Consider the following 22,880-nt stretch of genomic DNA (forward strand, 5'->3'; position numbering starts at 1 on the left):
CCACATTTGAATTTGATACTCTAGTCAGTGCATTCACAACAGTTCCAGGAAGAGAACGGAAGAAAACGAAAGATCATATATATATAGTTTTTATTATATTCATGTACACAGTGGAGGTGTGTGTCTGAACTGCAGAGAGAGGAAAAGCACATAACACAACCTGATCCAGACACTGTGCAGGGTGTGTAGCGGAGGAGTCAGAACAGAACCTGTTCTGACGGGTAGGGGGGGAGAAAGCTGGCCCTCTCCTGTGGTACACAGACATGCTTAAAGGGAGCGGGGTGAAGAGAATCAGTGTATTAGCATCACGATTTGTTTTTGTATTCTTGAACACCAGCAGAACAGTTCAGTGATCCTGAATGGTCGTTCCTGTCACTTTCCATTGTCCAAACGGCACATAAAAGATAGTGGCGGGAAAGTCTCGCAGCCTGACTAGGGAGAGGAGATCGGTCCACTCAGCGTTGCAGCGTTCAGGAGAGCGAGAGAGTGAGAAAAAAAAAAAAAAGCCTTTCATCATCATATTGTTGCTGCGCAGAGTAGTCAGGCAGTTCAGTTCTGCCTGCTCATGAATGCGTGTCTCATTTGCAGTCCCAGCGTGCGTCCTCTCCCCTCCTGAATACCCATCAGCCCACTGGGCCAGCTACCTGCAGGAGGCAAGGCCCACCGGGCGGAAAAATGCTAAAAAGGGCTGCTTCACCTCTGGAGGTGCTGGGATAGAAAACATCTGATCATTATTCAGCACCATTTAGCATTATTTGGCGCTACAGCAAACAGAGGCAGAGACAAAGCATCACCGGGGATACACAGACAGACAGATGAGTACAGATGCAGCATGAAAACACTGTAACCATTGAGCATCCTCTGGCCTGACAAGAGTCATCCCTATGTCCAAGACACGAACACACCCACACTAAGTCATCCTGATGGCCGCTACACACTCAATACAACATGACATTGTTGGTGGTAATTACTTAATGAGTATGCAGTACAGTACGGTCAATTAAAGATGGGTGATTATTGAAGATGAAAGGTGATTATGAATGTGAAAGCAGGGCAGGGCAGGTATAGAGCATAGAAAACTGGTTGTTCACACACAGAAACACTTTACACAGAAATGCTTCACACAAGGAACACTGAGCCTATGCATGAATACAATCAACGAATGCGTGTGTCACAGGTGTGGCGTTAAAAGGAGGAGTTTAGGAAGGGTCGAGCTCAAACAAGCCTTTCTGCTTTTTGTTTCTGCTGTTATTTGTTTTAAACTAACAGAAACTCTTGGAATGCTGCTCTGTCCTCCTCCACTGTGTGTCTTCCTGTAGCAGCAGAGCTTTGTCGAGGAGTTTTGCGAGGCTGTGCTACAGTAGAGAGCTGATGCTTTAGGGCCCAGGGAGTGCAAAATAGATCAAGAAGGGTAAGCCAAGCTACAGCACTAACACTGATACAAGCCCGCAGGCCATGTCAGCTCTCACTCTCTCTTCCTCTCCGTCTCTCATTCTCCCCCTCCGCTTTCCTCCCTTCATCTCTCCCTGTACACGTTTCTTACGGAGTGTGTGTCGTGTGTGTCATTCTAGTTCTAGTTTTTCTTGCTTTGTTTTTATTTCACTGTCTGTCTCTCCACAGTGAACAGTATAACCAAGCCATGGTGCTGCTAACATTCCTGTGTCAGGCCAATGATGGATTACAATGCTCAAGTCCACGGCAATCAGACACCAATGAACTGATATTTAACTGAGTGTGTGTATGTGTGTGTGTGTGTGTGTGTGTGTGTGTGTGTGTGTGTGTGTGTGTGTGTGTGTGTGTGTGTGTGTGTGTGTGTGTGTGTGTGTGTGTGTGTGTGTGTGCGTGCGTGCTTGTGTGTGTATGTGTGTGTGTGTGTGTGAGTGTTTATGATAGAGCTGTATTACAAGCGAACAAGAACGGTAAAATAATCCCTTCAGCTACCCTCCTACTCTATGTCAGTTGATTTAACGCATGGCTTCTCAACTTATTTATTTCAGCGATATTGATGTAAATGATTGGTATCCTTTTCTCCATCTCTCAGTCTGTCTGTTGGCAGTGGCGAGGTGTCAGCAGACGACAAACGGCCGCAACAACAATTAAAAAATAACAACAGGCCTCGTAAAGACCCCACACAGGCCTGACAGGCACATCAATCTACCACCTATTCTCCTCCCTGCTCTCAATTAACCCCAGAAGGAGATCTGTGAGCGGCTAGCTGACCTTGGTATTAATGATGCTCATGTTCTACGGAATGGAAGCATAGATCTTCATGTAAGCATGTTCCCCTTTCCTTTAGAAAAGAATGACTGATTGACAGACAATATGTGTAAGGGTCTGTTGTTCAGGTTGACAGTTGGTGTGTGTGTTGGGGTTATAATTTGATATTAGGGCCTGGGGAGAGATGCAAGATGCATACTGCAGACCTTCCGTCACTTCAGCCCCTCCCTAACCCCACACCCCCCCCCCCCCCCCCCCCCCCCACCACCACCACCCCCACCCCTCCTTTCTTTGTCCACCACCATCTCCAACCCCTCCGGATGGAAGTTAATTTTACACGTTCCACAGAAATAGAGGAGACAAAAAAAAACATTAGTGTCAGCAAAAGATTTATAAGACAGAGGAAATATAGGGCCAGCGATTCTCCACGGTATGTTTGCGCTCGAGGGTCTCTCTCTCTGTCTGGTTCACTCTTTTTCTCTCTCCCTCTATCGCTCCTCGCCAACGATTTCCCCCCCAGAGCTCACCAGAATATGAAGGGCTCAATTCAATCTAACTCGCATTGCAGTATTTACGCAGTAGCTTTTTCCAATGATCAAGTTAACTGACAGATTGATCTTTGGTACTGAATAAAAACCCACAACTACTACCATGGCAACCCCTCTCACAGGTATGCTTTCACTTTTCAGAATTAGAAATGTGTGGGAACGGGATGAATATTGTGAACATAAGACACTGGTGGGTTTGAATGAATTCCAGCCAAAGAGTTCACACCAGATCACATTATCTCAATTGAAACAAGTAAAAAAGTGCAGAGGAAATGGACGATACACCAGAAATTCACTCCCTCTTTATCCCTTGTCTTCTATGGCTCTCTCTGTTTCTTTCTCTCTCTCTCTCTCTCTCTCTCTCTCTCTCTGTTTCTTTCTCTCTCTCTCTATGTGTTTCTTTCTGTCTCTCTCTCTGTTTCCTTCTCTCTCCCTCTTTGTCTCATACTCTCTCTCTCTCTCTCTCTGTTTCATTCTCCCTCTCTCTCCTTCTCTCTCCTTCTCTGCCTGCGAGTGTCAACCCCAGACGGGCGTCCACACCTACTGAGAAGATATTAGATTTTTTATTACTCACATTGTTTCAGTTTTTTTGATGATGCTGTTTTATTTGTATTTCTGCAGCTGTTTTTTTCTCCCAGGCCTGTGCTGAGTCATTTAGACACAGATAGAGCAATAAACCAAAAGCGCTTGCATTATGAACACCTGCTCTTTGCGTGACAGACTTGCCAGGTGAATCCATGTGAAAGCTACGATCCCTTATTGATGTCACTTGTTAAATCCACTTCAATCAGTGTAGATGAAGGGGAGGAGATGGGTGAAGAAGGATTTCTACGCCTTGAAACAATTGAGACATGGATTGTGTATGTGTGCCATTCAGAGGGTGACTGGGCAAGACGAAAGATGCAAGTGCCTTTGAACAGGGTATGTTAGTAGGTGCGAGGCGCACCGGTTTGTGTCAAGAACTGCAACGCTGCTGGGTTTTTCATGCTCAACGGTTTCCCGTGTGTATCAAGAATGGTTCACCACCCAAAGGACATCAAGCCAACTTGATATAACTGTGGGAAGCACAGGAGTCAACATGGGCCAGCATCCCGGTGGAACGCTTTCGACACCTTCTAGAGTCCATGCCCCAACGAATTGAGGCTGTTCTGAGGGCAACTCAATATTAGGAAGGTGTTCCTAATGTTTGGTATACTCAGTGTACATTCCTTCCTAACACTGACTGTAAGCACTTCTCCATCACTGGAGAGTACAGAGGTATGAATGGACAGAGTGAAGCTTGGATATACTAAAGCGCCATCGGACTCATGGTAACCTGTCACGTCTTCACCAAAGGAGGAAATTACTCACATATCATATATCAAGTCACTCAGTTCAACCCCCCTCTGTCACTGTGGAGTTGGTTCACCTCTATGTCTGTCATACACAAAAAGTCTCCATCGGGCAAAACCATCACCTGACAGTGGGAGGTGAAGCAAAAAAAAGAAAACAGACTGTACAAGACTGTCTCAAAAGGAAGAGAGAAGGAAGGAAGCAATAAACACTAGAGGTCCTTTATCTTCTCTTATTTTCTCCCTCCTCTCTCTCTCTGTGCCTTTCTCAGAGTCTCTGTGTCTGTGTGCAAGGGCCCCGCCCCTCCTTACCCCCAGCTCAGAGAGGCAGACAGTAGCAGAAGGAGCAGCAGCAGGGAGGGAGGGGGGGCTGAGGACAGACGGGGGGACACCCCCCCACCCCCAGAACCCAGATTGGACACAGTGGCCTTCTCAGCATAGAGAGGGATCACGTCAAACTGACCCCCCTCCTCCTCTTCCTCATCTTCCTCACTTTGCTCCACCTGAGATAGAGAGAGATATATATATATATTGTTAGAGGAGAGGAAGAGAGAATGAGATGAGGGATGAGTGAGGAGAAGAGAGGGGAGAGAGAGAGAGAGTGTGTGAGAGAGAGAGAGAGAGAGAGAGAGAGAGAGAGAGAGAATGGAGCGAGGGATTACAATGTGGAACACGGAGACGAGGGAGAGAGAGAGCGAGAGCAAAGAGGGGAGAGAGAGAGAGAAGGAGGACGGAGTAGAAGGAAGGATTAGGGGAGAGAGAGTAAAGGAGAGAGAGAGAGCTAGAGAGAGACAGATGGGCATGCATAAATTAATACTGATGAAGTCTGATTGATGCACGGCCTCTTGCGAACACCTTCATCTAATCCTCTCAGAGGGAGAGATGAGGGAGAGGGAGGGAGACAGAGAGAAAGAGAGAGATTAAGAGATGTAGAAAACGTGAGGGAGAGAGAGAGAGAATTGAAGAGAGGGAAAGAGAGAAAGGGAGACAGACAGCCAATGAGAGAGAGAGGGACAAAAGAGAGAGAAAGGAAAAGAGAGAGTGAGAGCGAGAGAGAGAGAGAGAGCGAGAGAGAGATAGAGAGAGAGAGAGAGAGAGCAAGAGAGGGAGAGAGAGAGAGAGAGAGAGAGAGCGAGAGAGAGAGAGAGAGAGAGAGAGAGAGAGAGAGAGAGAGAGCGAGAGTATTGGAATCCCCTTGGTCTAGCTCGCAGCTCAGATAATCTCTAGCTGTGTTGAGCATGCGGGGAGCAGAGGAGACATAAAGCGCTTCACTGTCACTCTGCTCAATGGACCAGACAGGGTTTAGCAGTCAGCCACCAGCGGTCACTCCTGTGGTCAATGGTCATTCCAGCAGCCTGTTGTCACTACAGTGGTCAATGGCCAGAGTGCTAGAGGTGTGTACTAGGTTGAACATTCTGTACTTGATGGTTAGTGTTCAGTCAGGTGGTCAGTGTCTAATCGAACGGTCAGTCAGTGGTCAGTCCATCTGTTTGTGGTCAAGCTGGCATTGTTCAGTGCGGGGTCAAGCTGGCCTGGAAGTGGTCAGTGCTGGGTGGAGTGGTATTTTACTTTGCTTTATTTGATTGCCAGTTGTGTGATTAGTGTTTGGAGGAGCAATGCATGTTTCTGAGTGATGGTAATTCAGCTAAAGTGGTGAGTTGTTCAAAGTGTTGAGTAATGTTGAATAGTGTTCAGTAATGTAAGGTAGTATTGGGTAGTGTTGAGTAATGTTATGTAGTATTGGGTAATGTTAGGTGGCATTGGGTAATGTCAGGTTATGTTAGGTAATGTTGGGTCGAGTTGAGTATTATTAGGTAGTATTGGGCAATGTCGAGTAATGCTAGGTAGTATTGGTAATGTTGAGCAATGTTAGGTAGTATTGGGTAATGTTAGGTGGTATTGGTTAATGTCAGGTTATGTTAGGTAATATTGGGTAATGTTAGGTCATGTTGGGTAGAGTTGAGTAATGTTAGGTAGTATTGAGTAATGTTAAATGGTATTGGGTAATGTTGACTAATATTAGGTAGTCTTGGGTAATGTTAAGTAATGCTAGGTAAATTGGGTAATGTTGAGTAAAGTTAGGTAGTATTGCGGGTGGGTGGGGTTATATCCTGCCTGTTTGGCCCTGTCCGGGGGTATCGTCGGACGGGGCCACAGAGTTTCCTGACCCCTCCTGTCTCAGTCTCCAATATTTGTGCTGCAGTAGTTATGTGTCGTGGGGCTAGGGTCAGTCTGTTATATCTGGAGTATTTATTCTGTCTTATCCGGTGTCCTGTGTGAATTTACGTATGTTCTCTCTAATTCTCTTTCTCTCTTTCTCTCTTTCTTTCTCTCTCTCTCTTTCTCTCTCTCAGAGAATCTGAGCCCTAGGACCATGCCTCAGGACTACCTGGCCTGATGACTCCTTGATGTCCCCAGTCCATCTGGCCGTGCTGCTGCTCCAGTTTCAACTGTTCTGCCTACGGCTATGGAACCATGACCTGTTCCCCCGGACGGACGTGCTACCTATCCCAGACCTGCTGTTTTCAACTCTCTAGAGACAGCAGGAGCGATAGAGATACTCTGAATGATCGGCTATGAAAAGCCAACTGACATTTACTCCTGAGGTGCTGACCTGTTGAACCCTCGACAACAACTGTGATTATTTGAACATCTTGGCCATGTTCTGTTATAATCTCCACCCGGCACAGCCGGAAGAGGGCTGGCCACCCCTCATAGCCTGGTTCCTCTCTAGGTTTTTTCCTAGGTTCTGGCCTTTCTTGGGAATATTTCCTAGCCACCGTGCTTCTACACCTGCATTGCTTGCTATTTGGGGTTTTAGGCTGTGTTTCTGTGCAGCTCTTTGTGACATCAGCTGATGTAAGAAGGGCTTTATAAATACATTTGATTGAAATTGGATATTGCACAATGTTAAGCAATGTTAGGCAGCATTGAGTAATGTTAGGTAGTATTGGGTAATGTTGAGTAATGTTAAGTAGTATTGGGTAATGTTAAGTAATGTTAGGTAGTATTGGGTAATGTGGAGTAATGCTAAGCAGTATTGGGTAATGTTGAGTAACATTAGGTGATGTTCAGTAATGTTGGGTAGTATTTGGTAATGTTGTGTAATGTTAGGTAGTATTGGGTAATGTTGATATTATTATCGACCAGTGGGCAATGTTGAGTAATGTTAGATAGTAGTGGACAATGGTGAGTAATGCTAAGTAGTATTGGGTAATGTTGAGTAATGTTAGGTAGTATTGGGTAATGTTGAGTATTGTTAGGTAGTATTGGGTCATCTTGAGTAATGTTAGGTAGTATTGGGTAATGTTGAGTAATATTAGGTAATGTTGAGAGATGTTAGGTAGTATTGGGTAATGTTGAGAAATGTTAAGTAGTGTTGGTAATGTTGAGTATTATTACGTAGTATTGGGTAATATTGAGTAATGTTAGGTAGTATTGGGTAATGTTGAGTAATGTTAGGTTAGTATTGGGTAATGTTGAGTAGTAGTACTCACAGCGTTGTTACTGAGCTCATCCTGGGCGTTGCTGCTGAGTTTGTTCTGCTGGTCCAGGGGGGAGGGGCGAGGGGAAGGGGGAAGAATGCTCTCCACTGGCCGAGGTGGGGAGCTACCCATGGTACTTATGGATTTCGCTGTGAGACGGACAGATAGACACAGTACATTACATATTGTGTGCGTGTGTGTGTGTGTGTGTATGTTCACATGAGTGCATGAGAGCGAGTGTAGCTGACAATGTGACAGATTGATGGATTGAAGTGTCAAGTAGTAAATGAATTGCTTGCCGTATGAAAATTGCATTGATTGGTTAGATGGTTAATTGACAGGTAGGTGGATGTATAGACTCACCCAGACAGACGTTATTGGTGAACATGTTCTGGATCTTCAGGCAGTTCTTCCATTGGTTACCACTGCCCTCACAATTGCACCACAGGGCCACGTCCATAGTGCTGTTGCTAAGGTAGTTGGGGGTCATGATGGTGCCTGGAGGAGGGGGTCAAAGGTTACAGAGGTCAACTCCTACTACAAAAGGTCAAGTCCTACCGCTGGCCATCTGACGCCCCACTCACCCAGCCCTGACATGACCCGATAACACCCTCTTGTCATCTTTATCACTCTCTAGTGATCCACCCAAATCTATATCCTAGAATACTCTTTATTCTCTCCGTCTCTCTCCTCCCTCATCTCACCCCTCTCCGTCCTTCATATATCTGCATCGCTCGTCCTCCTATAGCCTCATCTCTCTTACCGATGAGTCCGGCGTAGGATTTGAGGCACACTGTTCCACTATCTCTGAAACAGCCCGAGGGGGAGTGGTCGGAGGACTGGCAGTTATGCTGGAAATCAGCCAGTCTGGACCTGAGACAGACACAGACAGACACACAAACACACACGTACACATATGAAAATGTGAGCGCTTATAAGAGACAAATGTGTTTATGTGTGCGTACATGTTGTGTGTCTGACCTGCAGAGTTGGTCCCTCGTGCAGGAGCTCTGCAGATGCAGACAGTTGGGCTGTTCCCCGTCTCTCTCCTGGTAGGAACAGGAAGGGACGATGGTCTTCCTGCGTCTCTCCCCACACAGTTTGTCAGTACAGGGGCAGAACAACAACCCCAGGCTGTACTCCCCTGGGACACGCTCCAGGAAGCGTCGCAGCGCCCGGTGGCACTTCTGCCTGTTGCAGTGGTCCGAGCCTGGGACGGGCTTAGTGCAGGCCAGGACGTACTCAGACCTCAGGGACCCGCATTTCTCATACAGACCACAGTCCTGGGCTGCCTTCAGACATGCGTTCTGTCCATCTAGAGGAAGAGAGGAGGCTGAGAGAGAGAGGGGAATGGGGAAAGATAGAGAGGAGGAGAGATATAGAGAGGAAGAGGGGAGCGAGGGAGATAGATAGAGGAGAGAAAGTAGACATCTGGTCACTTGAGGGCTGTGTAGATGAGTTGATTGATTGGGTTTTGTAGTGTATTGATATATTGAACAGGAGTGCCTGAGGGTTTTAATGTAATGGGGGGATTGTGTCGTTGGCTACCTGCGGCCACTATGGAGGCCATGTGAGACATTTCCACTGGCGAGTCATCATAGGGAGACGCCTCCAAGTCCTCATAACCTACATGATCACAGAGGAGAACATCACATTACAACCTCATCATGACAACATCGGAGACAACATTATATCACAACCCAACACCATGATATCGCATTGTAACCTAACCATGACACGCAGGAGAGATCACCACATAATCTATGCATCCCTAATCGCATCATAATCTCCCAACACCACAGGAGACTGAATCACAAGATAACGGAACACGCAGGGAAACATCACATTATAACAGGGACTCGAATCAGACAACCACCATTTCATTATATTCACACAGCTTCTGCCAACATCATAATAACACCTACTCTTAAAATCTATCATGGATATATTTACCTAATAATAGGCATGTTGTTCCAGATTTGAAATAATTACATGGGTATGGGTACAACCTAAATATACATATTTTATTCTGTTCATATGTAAATCCCGGTCATTATTTTTCATAATGACACAGTAGGGGAGAGCACTCTCTCTGTTGTGTTAGAGTAGTGTGTAATTACCATATGCATGGTGACTAACAGGGCATGGGGAATAACTCCATTAGCTGTCATTCACCCTCATCGATGTGCGGACGGTATGGCACCCTATTCCCTACGTAGTGCACTACTTATGACCAGGGCCCATAGGGAATAGGGTGCCCACTATGTAGGGAATAGAGTGCCATTTAGGACGCAGCCAGACGAGTGGCCGTGCTTTGATAGTAGCATCACACGGTGGCTGTAGGGTCGGGTCACAGAGGACGGCTAAGGGTCCAATCTAGTCGTGGCCAAATGGTGAGTAAAAGAACCAGTGGTGCTAGAAGTCTATACTGAATCCTTACTTCTACAAGCTAGTAACAAACATACACATTTATGTCACACCCCCCCACACACACACACAAACACACACTTTTCCCTTTTTCACACACGCTCACATGTACACACACTCACTCTGCAGGATCCTGACACTCCAGTAGACTCGGAGGCAGTGCTCCTCTCTGCGTGCGCCGCGCTGACACTTGCAGGCCAACAGGGGGGGGTAGTGCAGGGCTCTCAGGGCCTCCAGGCACCCTATCCTGGCCTTGCTCCCCTGCAGAGCCACCTCCTCCTCAGACACACAGGACCGCAAGGTGCTGTACAACTCCTTGCACTGGGGATCTGCTTTACACCCACTCTCTGCCTCCACACAGTCCATAATGTCTGGGGGGAGGGGCGGCAAGGAGGTGACCACATCTAGAGGGGGGAGACAGAGAGGGGAAGGGGAGGGGGAGAATGGTCAGCCATCTCTACATTCAAAGACTCAATCATGAACACTCTTACTAACACTTGTAAGGCTGCTTCACGTGATGCGTTGTCTCTACCTTCTTGCCCTTTGTCATGTTGTGTTGCTACCGTGTTGTTGTCATGTGTTGCTACCATGTTGTGTTGTTGTCTTAGGTCTGTCTTTATGTAGTGTTGTGGTGCCTCTCTTGTCGTGCTGTGTGTTTTGTCCGTTCTTTTTGGGTTTAATCCCAGCCCCCGTCCCGGCAGGAGGGCTTTTGCCTCTTGGTAGGCCGTCATTGTAAAAAATAATTTGTTCTTAACTGACTTGCCTAGTTAAATAAAGGTTAAATAAAATGTTTTAAAAAGCCATATTATACGGATGACATTGTAAATGGTCCTCACAATATGGCAGCCAGGGAACCCACTACAGAATGTTGCTTTGGAAAAGGAATGTCCATTCTACAAATATATTTCTCAAATAACATATCCAGGCTGTATCACATCCGGCCGCGATTGGGAGTCCCATAGGGCGGCGCACAATTGGCCCAGCGTCGTCCGGGTTTGGCCGGGGTAGGCCGTCATTGTAAATAAGAATTTGTTCTTAACTGACTTGCCTCGTTAAATAAAGGTTAAATACATTTTTTAAAATCACTCTGTGCTACAATGTACAGTGCCTTGCGAAAGTATTCGGCCCCCTTGAACTTTGCGACCTTTTGCCACATTTCAGGCTTCAAACATAAAGATATAAAACTGTATTTTTTTGTGAAGAATCAACAACAAGTGGGACACAATCATGAAGTGGAACGACATTTATTGGATATTTCAAACTTTTTTAACAAATCAAAAACAGAAAAATTGGGCGTGCAAAATTATTCAGCCCCCTTAAGTTAATACTTTGTAGCGCCACCTTTTGCTGCGATTACAGCTGTAAGTCGCTTGGGGTATGTCTCTATCAGTTTTGCACATCGAGAGACTGACATTTTTTCCCATTCCTCCTTGCAAAACAGCTCGAGCTCAGTGAGGTTGGATGGAGAGCATTTGTGAACAGCAGTTTTCAGTTCTTTCCACAGATTCTCGATTGGATTCAGGTCTGGACTTTGACTTGGCCATTCTAACACCTGGATATGTTTATTTTTGAACCATTCCATTGTAGATTTTGCTTTATGTTTTGGATCATTGTCTTGTTGGAAGACAAATCTCCGTCCCAGTCTCAGGTCTTTTGCAGACTCCATCAGGTTTTCTTCCAGAATGGTCCTGTATTTGGCTCCATCCATCTTCCCATCAATTTTAACCATCTTCCCTGTCCCTGCTGAAGAAAAGCAGGCCCAAACCATGATGCTGCCACCACCATGTTTGACAGTGGGGATGGTGTGTTCAGCTGTGTTGCTTTTACGCCAAACATAACGTTTTGCATTGTTGCCAAAAAGTTCAATTTTGGTTTCATCTGACCAGAGCACCTTCTTCCACATGTTTGGTGTGTCTCCCAGGTGGCTTGTGGCAAACTTTAAACGACACTTTTTATGGATATCTTTAAGAAATGGCTTTCTTCTTGCCACTCTTCCATAAAGGCCAGATTTGTGCAATATACGACTGATTGTTGTCCTATGGACAGAGTCTCCCACCTCAGCTGTAGATCTCTGCAGTTCATCCAGAGTGATCATGGGCCTCTTGGCTGCATCTCTGATCAGTCTTCTCCTTGTATGAGCTGAAAGTTTAGAGGGACGGCCAGGTCTTGGTAGATTTTCAGTGGTCTGATACTCCTTCCATTTCAATATTATCGCTTGCACAGTGCTCCTTGGGATGTTTAAAGCTTGGGAAATCTTTTTGTATCCAAATCCGGCTTTAAACTTCTTCACAACAGTATCTCGGACCTGCCTGGTGTGTTCCTTGTTCTTCATGATGCTCTCTGCGCTTTTCACGGACCTCTGAGACTATCACAGTGCAGGTGCATTTATACGGAGACTTGATTACACATAGGTGGATTGTATTTATCATCATTAGTCATTTAGGTCAACATTGGATCATTCAGAGATCCTCACTGAACTTCTGGAGAGAGTTTGCTGCACTGAAAGTAAAAGGGCTGAATAATTTTGCACGCCCAATTTTTCAGTTTTTGTTGATTCTTCACAAAAAAAATACAGTTTTATATCTTTATGTTTGAAGCCTGAAATGTGGCAAAAGGTCGCAAAGTTCAAGGGGGCCGAATACTTTCGCAAGGCACTGTATTTGTCTTCGGGATGAATGCTCTGACACGGAATATGAAAAGTCAGTACTGTCCTCTTATATATTTAATTTGCTTGGATGTGAAGGAATTTTCATTGAGTGAATCTAAATGAATTGTGACGAGGGTTCCATATTGTGTGGAGAAAAGCCAGAGCTTACACAGCACGAGGCTTCATATTTGGAAAATACTTCATATTTTACCCCCAAAAAGGTTCTGCATTATATTTTTCGCTGCTCTCCACTTTTATTTGTAAGCCAAAAGCAAAATGCTCCCTTGGTAAAATTCAATGGCTCACGCACAGACCTACACACACACACACACATGCCCTGAGAGAGACCTTTTTGCGTCTGGTTTATGCTGTGGGGGAGACTGAGGGGCGGAGCCTATCATAACTACAAAACACAACACCATACATCCACAGGAGGGGGAAGAGCAATCTGTCTGTGACACACGCACACAGACACCCTGCCACACACGCACACAGGCACCCTGCCACACACGCACACTAGAATGAATGAAGTGGTTGAGAGAGCAAAAAGAGATTAATATTCAACAGAGCAGCAAATGTAAATCGAATATAATGAGTTTCATGAAATAGACTACCCGAGACACTAGGCACAGCATAGATCAACGGGAGAATGCAAATCGACTAAATGAAGTACAGTGGGGCGCATGTACGCTTAAACACCAGAGCACCAACTACAAAAACGAATGACCCAGGTCACTTAAAAACCTGGAAGCTCATCAGACTTCCCCCTAAACCAGTCACGTGTTGCCATAGACATCCCACGCGAATCACTCACTGTCACATGACGTCACATTGACCTCATCACCTTTCAAAAGGAGAAGCTGAGGGCCAGTATGTATGTGGTTTTAAAGACATTATAAATGCTCATGCACATGTTTACAGCCAAGTTATAAAGCATTACACCTATAAGGTTTAAGTAAAGTGTTCCCGTTTTACTTGTAACTGATCCTGGGCCAGTTCTGAGGTGTTGTTCATTAATTAAGGTACACATCTGTCGTTCTGCCCCTGAACAGGCAGTTAACCCACTGTTCCTAGGCCGTCATTGAAAATAAGAATTTGTTCTTAACTGACTTGCCTGGTTAAATAAAGGTTTTAAAATAAAATATATATGGTTAGGGATAGGTCATGGATTGGGAGAGCTGGCTCTAGATCAGTGGTTATGGGTGCAGTGCAGTGCTATCCCAGAGTTCAGTTCAAGGAGCAGTGATGTCATGCAGTCCCCATGGGTACAGCAGAATGGGCATATGACAGGCTTCCAGTGAAGACACACCAAATCTCCCAGCCAAGGAGACAAAATCCGTACACACCATCTGTTGCTCCTGTGTTTGAGATTCCAAATCCTTGTTCTCAACAAACACACAAACGTGCCCTAGTCTCTCTCTCTCAATTCAATTTCAATTTAAGGGCTTTATTGGCATGGCAAACATTTACATTGCCAAAGCAAGTGAAATAGATAATAAACAAAAGTGAAATAAACAATAAAAAGTGTACAGTAAACATTACACTTACAAAAGTTCCAAAATAATAAAGATATATTATTATTAATGTCATATTATATATATTTATATTTATTATATATTTATTATTATATATATTTATATATATTTATATATATATATATATATATATATATATATATTTATATAAATATATATATATATTTAGTGTTGTAGTTAAAGTACGAATGGGAAAATAAATAAACATAAATATAGGTTATATTTACAATGGTGTTTGTCACAAATCTTGCTGTTTCACCCAATTGATATGGGAGTTTATCAAAATTTGATTCATTTTTGAATTCTTTATGGGTGTGTGTAATCTGAGGGAAATATGTGTCTCTATCATGGTCGTACATTTGGCGGGAGGTTAGGAAGTGGAGCTCAGTTTCCACCTCATTTTGTGGGCAGTGAGCACATAGCCTGTCTTCTCTTGAGAGCCAGGTCTGCCTACGGCGGCCTTTTTCAATATCAAGGCTATGCTCACTGAGTCTGTACATAGTCAAAGATTTCCTTAATTTTGGGTCAGTCACAGCGGTCCCTCTCTCTCTCTCTCTCTCTCTCTCTCCCTCTCTCTCTCTCTCTCTCTCCCTCCCTCTTGCTCTCTCTCTCCCCCTCTCTCTCTCTCCCTCTCTAACTCCCCACTCCCTCTCTCTCTCTCTCTCTCTCTCTCTCTCTCTCTCTCTCTCTCTCCCCTCTCTCTCTCTCTCTAACTCCCCTCTCCCTTTCTCTCTCTCTCTCTCTCTCTCTCTCCTCTCTCAAACCCCCTGAAACATACGACTAATAAAACTTCAAACGTGAAACACACACCAACCTTGGCTGTCCCTGTCCCTATCTGAACACACAATCCATATTCCAAACAAAATGTTTTATCAACCCTATCATCACATCTGTACACTAGGTATACAGCGCATTTGGAATGTATTCAGGTGTGCTTTGTCAAAAATACATTTGTGGAATTTCTTTCCTTCTTAATGCGTTTGAGCCAATCAGTTGTGTTGTGACAAGGTAGGAGGGGTATACAGAAGATAGCCCTATTTGGTAAAAGACCAAGTCCATATTATGGCAAGAACAGCTCAAATAGGCAAAGAGAAACAACAGTCCATCATTACTTTAAGACATGAAGGTCAGTCAATTCGGAAAATGTCAAGAACAAGAACTGTTCTTATAGGCACTTTAGTATTGCCAGCCTAATCTCAGGAGTTGATAGGCTTGAAGACATAAACAGCACTGTGCATCAAACAATGCTAAGAGCTGCTGGCAAACGCAGTAAAGTGCTGTTTGAATGGATGCTTACGAGCCTAATGCTGCCTACCACCGCTCAGTCAGACTGCTCTATCAAATATCAAATCATAGACTTAATTATAATATAATAAACACAGAAATACGAGCCGTTGGTCATTAATATGGTCAAATCCGGAAACTATCATTTCGAAAAACAAAACCTTTATTATTTCAGTGAAATACGGAACCGCTCCGTATTTTATCTAACGGATGGCATCCCTCAGTCTAAATTTGCTGATACATTGCACAACCTTCAATGTTATGTCATAATTATGTACAATTCTGGCAAATTAGTTCGCAACGAGCCACTGATGCATATACCCTGACTCTGCTTGCACTGAACGCAAGAAGTGACACAATTTCCCTAGTTAATATTGCCTGCTGACATTAATTTATTTTAACTACATATGCAGGTTTAAAAAAAATAATACTTCTGTGTATTGATTTTAAGAAAGGCATTGATGTTTATGGTTGGGTACATTTGTGCAACGATTGTGCTTTTTCGCGAATGCGCTTTTGTTAAACCATCACCCGTTTGGTGAAGTTGAGGTAGGCTGTGATTCGATGATAAATTAACAGGCAACGCATTGATAATATGCAACGCAGGACAAGCTAGTTAACCTAGTAATATCATCAACCATGTGTAGTGAAGTAGTGATTATGTGAAGATTGATAGTTTTTATGAGATAAGTTTAATGCTAGCTTGCAACTTACCTTGGCTCCTTGCAGCCACCAAGTCCTTTTGATGCTGCACTCGTGTAACAGGTGGTCAGCCTGCCAAGCAGGCCATGCCGATTAATCGGTTGACTTCTAAAAGAAACCACTACTAAAGCACACCAATAATAAGAAGAGACTTGCTATGGCCAAGAAACACAAGCAATGGACATCAGACCGGTGAAAATTTGTTCTCTGGTCTGGAGTCCAAATTGGAGATTTCTGGTTCCAACCGCCGTGTCTTTGTGAGACACGGTGTAGGTGAACGGATGATCTCCGCATGTGTATTTCCCACCTTAAAGCATGGAGGAGGAGGTGTTATGCTGTGGGGGTGCTTTGATGGTGACACTGTCTGTGATTTATTTAGAATTCAAGGCATACTTAACCTCTCTGAACCACCCGTCCCGGATCCGGTATAATATTCATCAGCAACGCTGAATAGCATAGCGCCACAGTCAAATAATATTACTAGAAAATATTCATGTTCATGAAATCACAAGTGCAATATTGCAAAACACAGCTTGGCCTTTTGTTAATCCACCTGTTGTCTCAGATTTTGAAATTATGTTTTACAGAGAAAGCAAAAATCAGAAAAGCAATCAATAATTGTTTACCTTTGATGATCTTCGGATGTTTTCACTCACGAGACTCCCAGTTAGACAAAAAAAAATCATTTTGTTCCATAAAGATATTTTTTTTATCCAAATACCTCCGTTAGTTTGGTGCGTTATGCCCAGGAATCCACCGGAAAGAGCGGTCACGACAACGCAGACAAAAATTCCAAATTATATCCATAATATCCACAGAAAAATGTCAAATGTTTTTTATGATCAATCCTCAGGGTGTTTTTCAAATATCTATTCGATAATATATCAACCGGGACAGTTGGCTTTTCACTAGGACCGGGAGTAACAATGGTCACCTTTCTCTTTTGCGCACAACTCACTCTGAGAGCCCCCACCTATCCACTTACGCAATGTGGTCGTTCACGCTCATTCTTCAAAATAAAAGCCTGAAACTATGTCTAAAGGCTGTTGACACCTTAGGGAAGCCATAAGGTGGTTGATATCCCTTTAAATGGGCAATAGGGATGCATAACAACAGAGAGGTTTCAAAAACATGGGCACTTCCTGATTGGATTTTCCTCAGGTTTTAGCCTGCAATATCAGTTCTGTTTAACTCACAGACAAAATGTTGACCGTTTTGGAAACTTTAGAGTGTTTTCTATCCCAATCTGTCAATTATATGCATATTCAAGATGGTGTTTTGCTGGTGAAACCGTCTGTGATTTATTTAGAATTCAAGGCACATTTACCCAGCATGGCTACCACAGAATTCTGCAACGATACGCAATTCCATCTGGTTTGGGCTTAGTGGGACTATCATTTTTTTTTCAACAGGACAATGACCCAACACACCTCCAGGCTGTGTAAGGGCTATTTTACCAAGAAGGAGAGTGACGGAGTGCTGCATCAGATGACCTGGCCTCCACAATCCCCGGACCTCAACCAAATTGAGATGGTTTGGGATGAGTCGGACTGCAGAGTGAAGGAAAAGCAGCCAAAACGTGCTCAGCATATGTGGGAACTCCTTCAAGACTTTTGGAAAAGCATTCCAGGTGAAGATGATTGAAAGAATTCCAAGAATGTTCAAACCTGTCATCAAGGCAAAGGGTGGCTATTTGAAGAATCTCAAATATAAAATATATTTTGATTTGTTTAACTCTTCCTTGGTTACTACACGATTCCATATGTGTTATTTCATAGTTGTGATGTCTTCACTATTATTCTATAATGTACAAAATAGTAAAAATAAAGAAAAACCCTTGGATGAGTAGGTGTTCTAAAAGGTCTGAATACTTTCCGAATGCACTGTACCTTTTTCATGCATGTTTTTTTCTTTCCCTTGTCGTCATCCCTCTTCATGAGGAAATCATAATGGAGTTTACAGTTCCGTCTAGATTGTTCCAAATGATTTCAATCATTTTCTGATTTGAACGAAACCATTCATACATGTTTTCCCATGGTGGAAGTAGTCAGCAAGTGACTTTTTGGACCTGATTGTGTCTTCCCCACTGAAAAAGATAAACTGTTCAGTTTGATATCATTTGAAAGCTTAAAAACAGGTTTGTCAAACTATTCTAGGATTTCTTTAAAAAATGTTTGAATGAAAAAAAATGTTATTTTTTAATCTTGAATGTAAATTATCTAAAAATGTGTAAACTCCCCCCAAAAATATAATTTTCAGAAATCTTGTACTTTAGACCCTATTTTACATAATCCGAGGTGTTTGTGTTGTGCCCAACATTGGTTGAGACACTGCATAGTCTTGAATACAGGGTGGGTGTCATTTCAACCATAGAAATGGAACTCATAGAATGGACCTATCCCTTCAGACCCCTGCAATTTAGCTGTTACACCATTGACATTTAAATAGAATTGAAACTTTAACTTCCAATTACTACCAGAAACATGTCCACCGGTCCACCCACTGTTGAAAGTTAACTTGGGAATGTCTATTGTATTATCTATAGTTCTGTGATTTCAGTAGGTTTCCTACGGAAGATAGATAGTTTAATTTATAACAATGAATATTCCCACTCAAGTCAACATTCTACGATGTGTGGAACTCCAACCATCCATGTGGTACCATATGAAAGTTGAAATTTCAACATTATAGTACATTTATAAACCAAAACATGACACCCATGCAGTATTCGGGGTGGGGCGGCAGGTAGCCTAGCGGTTAGATCATTGGACTAGTACACAAAAGGTTGCAAGATCAAATCCCTGAGCTGATAAGGTAAAAATATGTTGTTCTGCCCATGAACAAGGCAGTTAACTACTATTCCTGTCAATGAAAATAAGAATTTGTTCTTAACTGACTTGCCTAGTTAAATGAAGGTCAAATGTAAAAAAAATTCTATATGATAAACTGGGTGGTTCCAGTTTTAAATTCTGATTGGCTGACAGCTGTTGTATGACAATAATTTATTGTTACTGCTCTAATTACATAGGTAACCCGTTTATAATAGCAATAAGGCACCTCGGGAGCTTGTGATATATGGCCAATATTCCACGGGTAGTAGTGTCAGGGGAGTGTCAAGGCACTCTGCGTTGCATCGTGGGTAAGAACAGCTCTTTGCCGTGGACTATTTGCATTGTGCCACCCCCCAACCCCTCTTTTACGCTGCTGCTACTCTCTGTTTATCATATATGCATAGTCACTTTAACTATACATTCATGTACATACTACCTCAATTATCCCAACTAGCCGGTGCCCCCGCACATTGGCTACCCGGACTATCTGCATTGTGTCCCGCCACCCACCACCCGCCAACCCCTCTTTTACGCTACTGCTACCCTCTATTTATCATATACGCATAGTCACTTTAACCATTCCTACAAGTACATACTACCTCAATTAGACAGACTAACCGGTGCCTGTATATAGCCTCAATACTGTTATAGCCTCGCTACTGTTTTTTTCACTGTCTTTTTACTGTTGTACTTATCTATTGTTCAACTAATACCTATTTTTAAATAAAAAATTGCACTGTTGGTTAGGGCCTGTAAGTAAGCATTTCACTGCAAGGCCTGTTGTATTCGGTGCATGTGACAAATAAACTTTGATTAGATTTGATATTGACCATACATCTTACCCCCTCAGGCCTTATTGCTTAAGTAAGCTGTATTTCAACCAATGACGGGCTCAACACAAAAACAACCCAGATGACGTAAAATACAGTCTGAGCTACAATATATCTGAACATTATTTTTTAAATGATTTACACGTTTGTAGATAACTGACTTTAAAGCTTAAAAAAATATTGTTTTTAATGAAGATTTTTATTTATTTATATAAATCATAAAGCAATTTGACAACCCTGTTTGTAAGCTTTCACATTTTATCAAACTGAACCGTTAATCTTTTTCAGTGATGAAAACATGTCTCTTGGTATGGTGGGGTATGCAAAATGGGTCAACTTTGAGCACCTCTATCTCCTGAATGTGTTGGTATTCAGGTCCAAAAAGTGACTTTCTGACCACTTCCACCATGGACAAACATGTATGGAAGGTTCAAATCAAACGGGGTGCAGTGAGAAAGTGATTCAAATCATATGGAACCTCTTTATGACCTTTTCCAAAGCCCTGCTGTTCAAACCCCAGCCTCCCGCTATGCGGTAAAATCCCCTCCGACGGAGATATCAGGTGGGCTGGAGTCTAGGCCTAATACACTTTGGAACACCTGTCACCGGAGTGTGTGACACGAGATGGGCGCGCGCCCCGGGAGGCAGTCAACACATAGTGCGCGACCCCGCCGTGTGGCGCCCAGTCCCGGTGTCTGTCTCCGCGGCTATTCAAACACACCTGGACGCGCATCTGGCCACAAGCACCTGCGTGCCGATAAGACGTCAACCTCGATTCCGCTGTTTGCACACCGGTGTCGGTTGAATGCGCTTCCTCATTGAACAACAACTTTACAATTTATTCTGATGTGCGGTTGGAGGTGAGGTGAATTTGTATTAAGATTTTTTTTTAAATCAAGAGACCTGTAAGCCAAAAAGGTGTTCGCGTTAATCAAAACACGCTCACTCGGGACGAGGGAGAAAAAGACACCGCGCTGATATACGATGCGACCCTTGTCGACTAGGCCTACACCAGCACATCAAACACACAATAATTAACTCGGCTAATAAATAAAACTGTCGATCCGTGGGGAAATTATGCGTGCAGCCTATGCCTTAGTCGGCAGCAACTCACAGAGGGAGCGGAGGCTTGGGGATGCCAACTTCCGAATATCCAAAAATAGTGGTTGTACAAGAGATCATCAACCTTTGCCCAAAGTCTGGAATGGAAATGTCATAAGTATTTTCCGTAATCAGATCACAAAGTTGAAATTCAAGTCGATTCCATTTGTTTCCTAAAGTCTCTAATTTCATCAAATATTCCTGCTGTCATACAGTTTTTATTAAGAGCAGCCTAGATTCAAGGAATTACAATCCTTGCAAAGAGGACATTTTTTTGGAAAATTAGAAGCCATGCCTGTATCCAAAACTCACTGAAAACGCGCATTTGAGCCATGAATGTAAAACGTTAAATCAAAGAATTGGCGTTGTGGGCAATTAGCCTTATTACGTCTAAAGACTTTAAATACGATATTAGTAAGGTGTCATGATTGCCGATACAATCATATTGCTAAAAAAAAGTGATTTTAAGGCTAGATAATAGGCTAGAATGACTGACGACAAAAATGGATGTAACACCATTGGATACCTTCCTGCATCTTACCTTGTATGAAGATGCTGAGCAGTATTCCGAGGAACAACATCTCCGTTATGGGGCGGGAAGAGGCACGGGGACACGGAAAGGGAGATGGAATTTGGACTTCGTGCGTTTGCTCCGCCACGGCTCTATTCGCCCGCACACGACCCGCGTCACTCCGCTCAACGTTACATCCAGCGGGAGTCACGCTCCACGGTTCTGGGTACGTGTTGCTGGTGTATAGTCCTGTATAACGATTAATTCCTTAGATTACACTGGTTGAGACAACAGCTAACATAGTTTGACTGTCACCACCTCCAAAGTGCGCAGCGTGTAGCGCGTGCACCGATAGACTGAACACAATTAACCAAGACTCCCAAATACAGCTGTGGAACATCAGGTTACTCTGCATCCATAGATAGTGTCAAAATTAGAGAATATTTTTCTAATGCCATTTCTCTCTCCGCAGTGGCACTAGAGGAGCCAGTCTACATGCTGCCGGAGACGTCGGGAGACCATGAGGATGACAGATGCAGTGCAGTTGGGTTATTAACCGGCGGTCCCTCCTCCTCGCGCTCGTCCGTTCACTGTGCGACAGTGGGTTAAATGCCATACACAGCTGCGTCCTGATGATTGGCTCAGAAGAAGAAGTTCTCAGATGCGACGACGGGGGACATATAGTAAGGGGTGTACCAGGCTATATTAAGTCTGGACATATTCGAGTGTCCTCATAGTTTCAAACTAAATAGGATTTCATGGACGTTTGTAATTTCATGTAGCCTACCATATTACAACAGCCATGTCTGAATGCAGGTCCCCTTATCCTCAGACTAATGACATGATGCTCTGGTGTGTTTGTAAATATTGACCTTCGGACTTTCCTGTCAACACCTCTCTCACTGTTGTGAAAGATATTGGCTAGTGCACAGGCTATGCTATCATGGCCCCAGATCTGTCTGTGGCTTGCCAACTCAATTGCTTATTGTCAAGCCAAACGCTCCCTTTATATTGACTGACAAACTTTTCCATTCGGTATATTCTGTTGCTGGCATGCAATGCCAGTCTATCTATTTTACAGTCTATTCTGTTCTGTTCTATTCTATTGAGGGGGTGAGTGTTGAAGTGGATGTGTAGCCTAATGTGCAAGTGGAGAAGAGGCTCAGGGAGGTTTATGGCCGGGCAGCCATAAATAATCATGACAGAAGCGATGAGAGGAGGATCATGAGTCTTTAAATTATTCACGCAATTTCATAATTGGCAAACTCACTGGCTTGAGAACGGTGTAGTTTACGAGCTGGAATCTGCATACTAATGAAGCCAACCTGTCAGGATGTCACGGATTATAAGACAATGGAACAAGAAAACAATTGGGATGCTTATGAAAAACATTAGCCTACTGTGTTAGGCCTACTGGTTTCTTGTACAACG

The 22,880-nt window shown here is 43.6% G+C and overlaps 1 protein-coding gene across 1 annotated transcript; it reads right to left on the reverse strand.

Annotated features, from left to right (window-relative positions):
* Positions 1–3,842: 3,842 nt before the first annotated feature.
* LOC110504996 (GDNF family receptor alpha-4-like) lies at positions 3,843–22,315 on the reverse strand. The gene is made up of 8 exons (XM_021583922.2): positions 21,480–22,315; positions 10,131–10,412; positions 9,130–9,207; positions 8,563–8,914; positions 8,345–8,454; positions 7,945–8,079; positions 7,594–7,730; positions 3,843–4,599 (listed from the first exon to the last, which is right to left on the reverse strand). The coding sequence occupies exons 1-8, from the start codon at positions 21,517–21,519 to the stop codon at positions 4,405–4,407; spliced, it is 1,329 nt and encodes a 442-aa protein (XP_021439597.2). The 5' UTR covers positions 21,520–22,315; the 3' UTR covers positions 3,843–4,404.
* Positions 22,316–22,880: the final 565 nt, after the last annotated feature.

The sequence above is a fragment of the Oncorhynchus mykiss genome, chromosome 31 (assembly GCF_013265735.2).
Source record: "Oncorhynchus mykiss isolate Arlee chromosome 31, USDA_OmykA_1.1, whole genome shotgun sequence".
Classification (NCBI taxonomy): domain Eukaryota; kingdom Metazoa; phylum Chordata; class Actinopteri; order Salmoniformes; family Salmonidae; genus Oncorhynchus; species Oncorhynchus mykiss.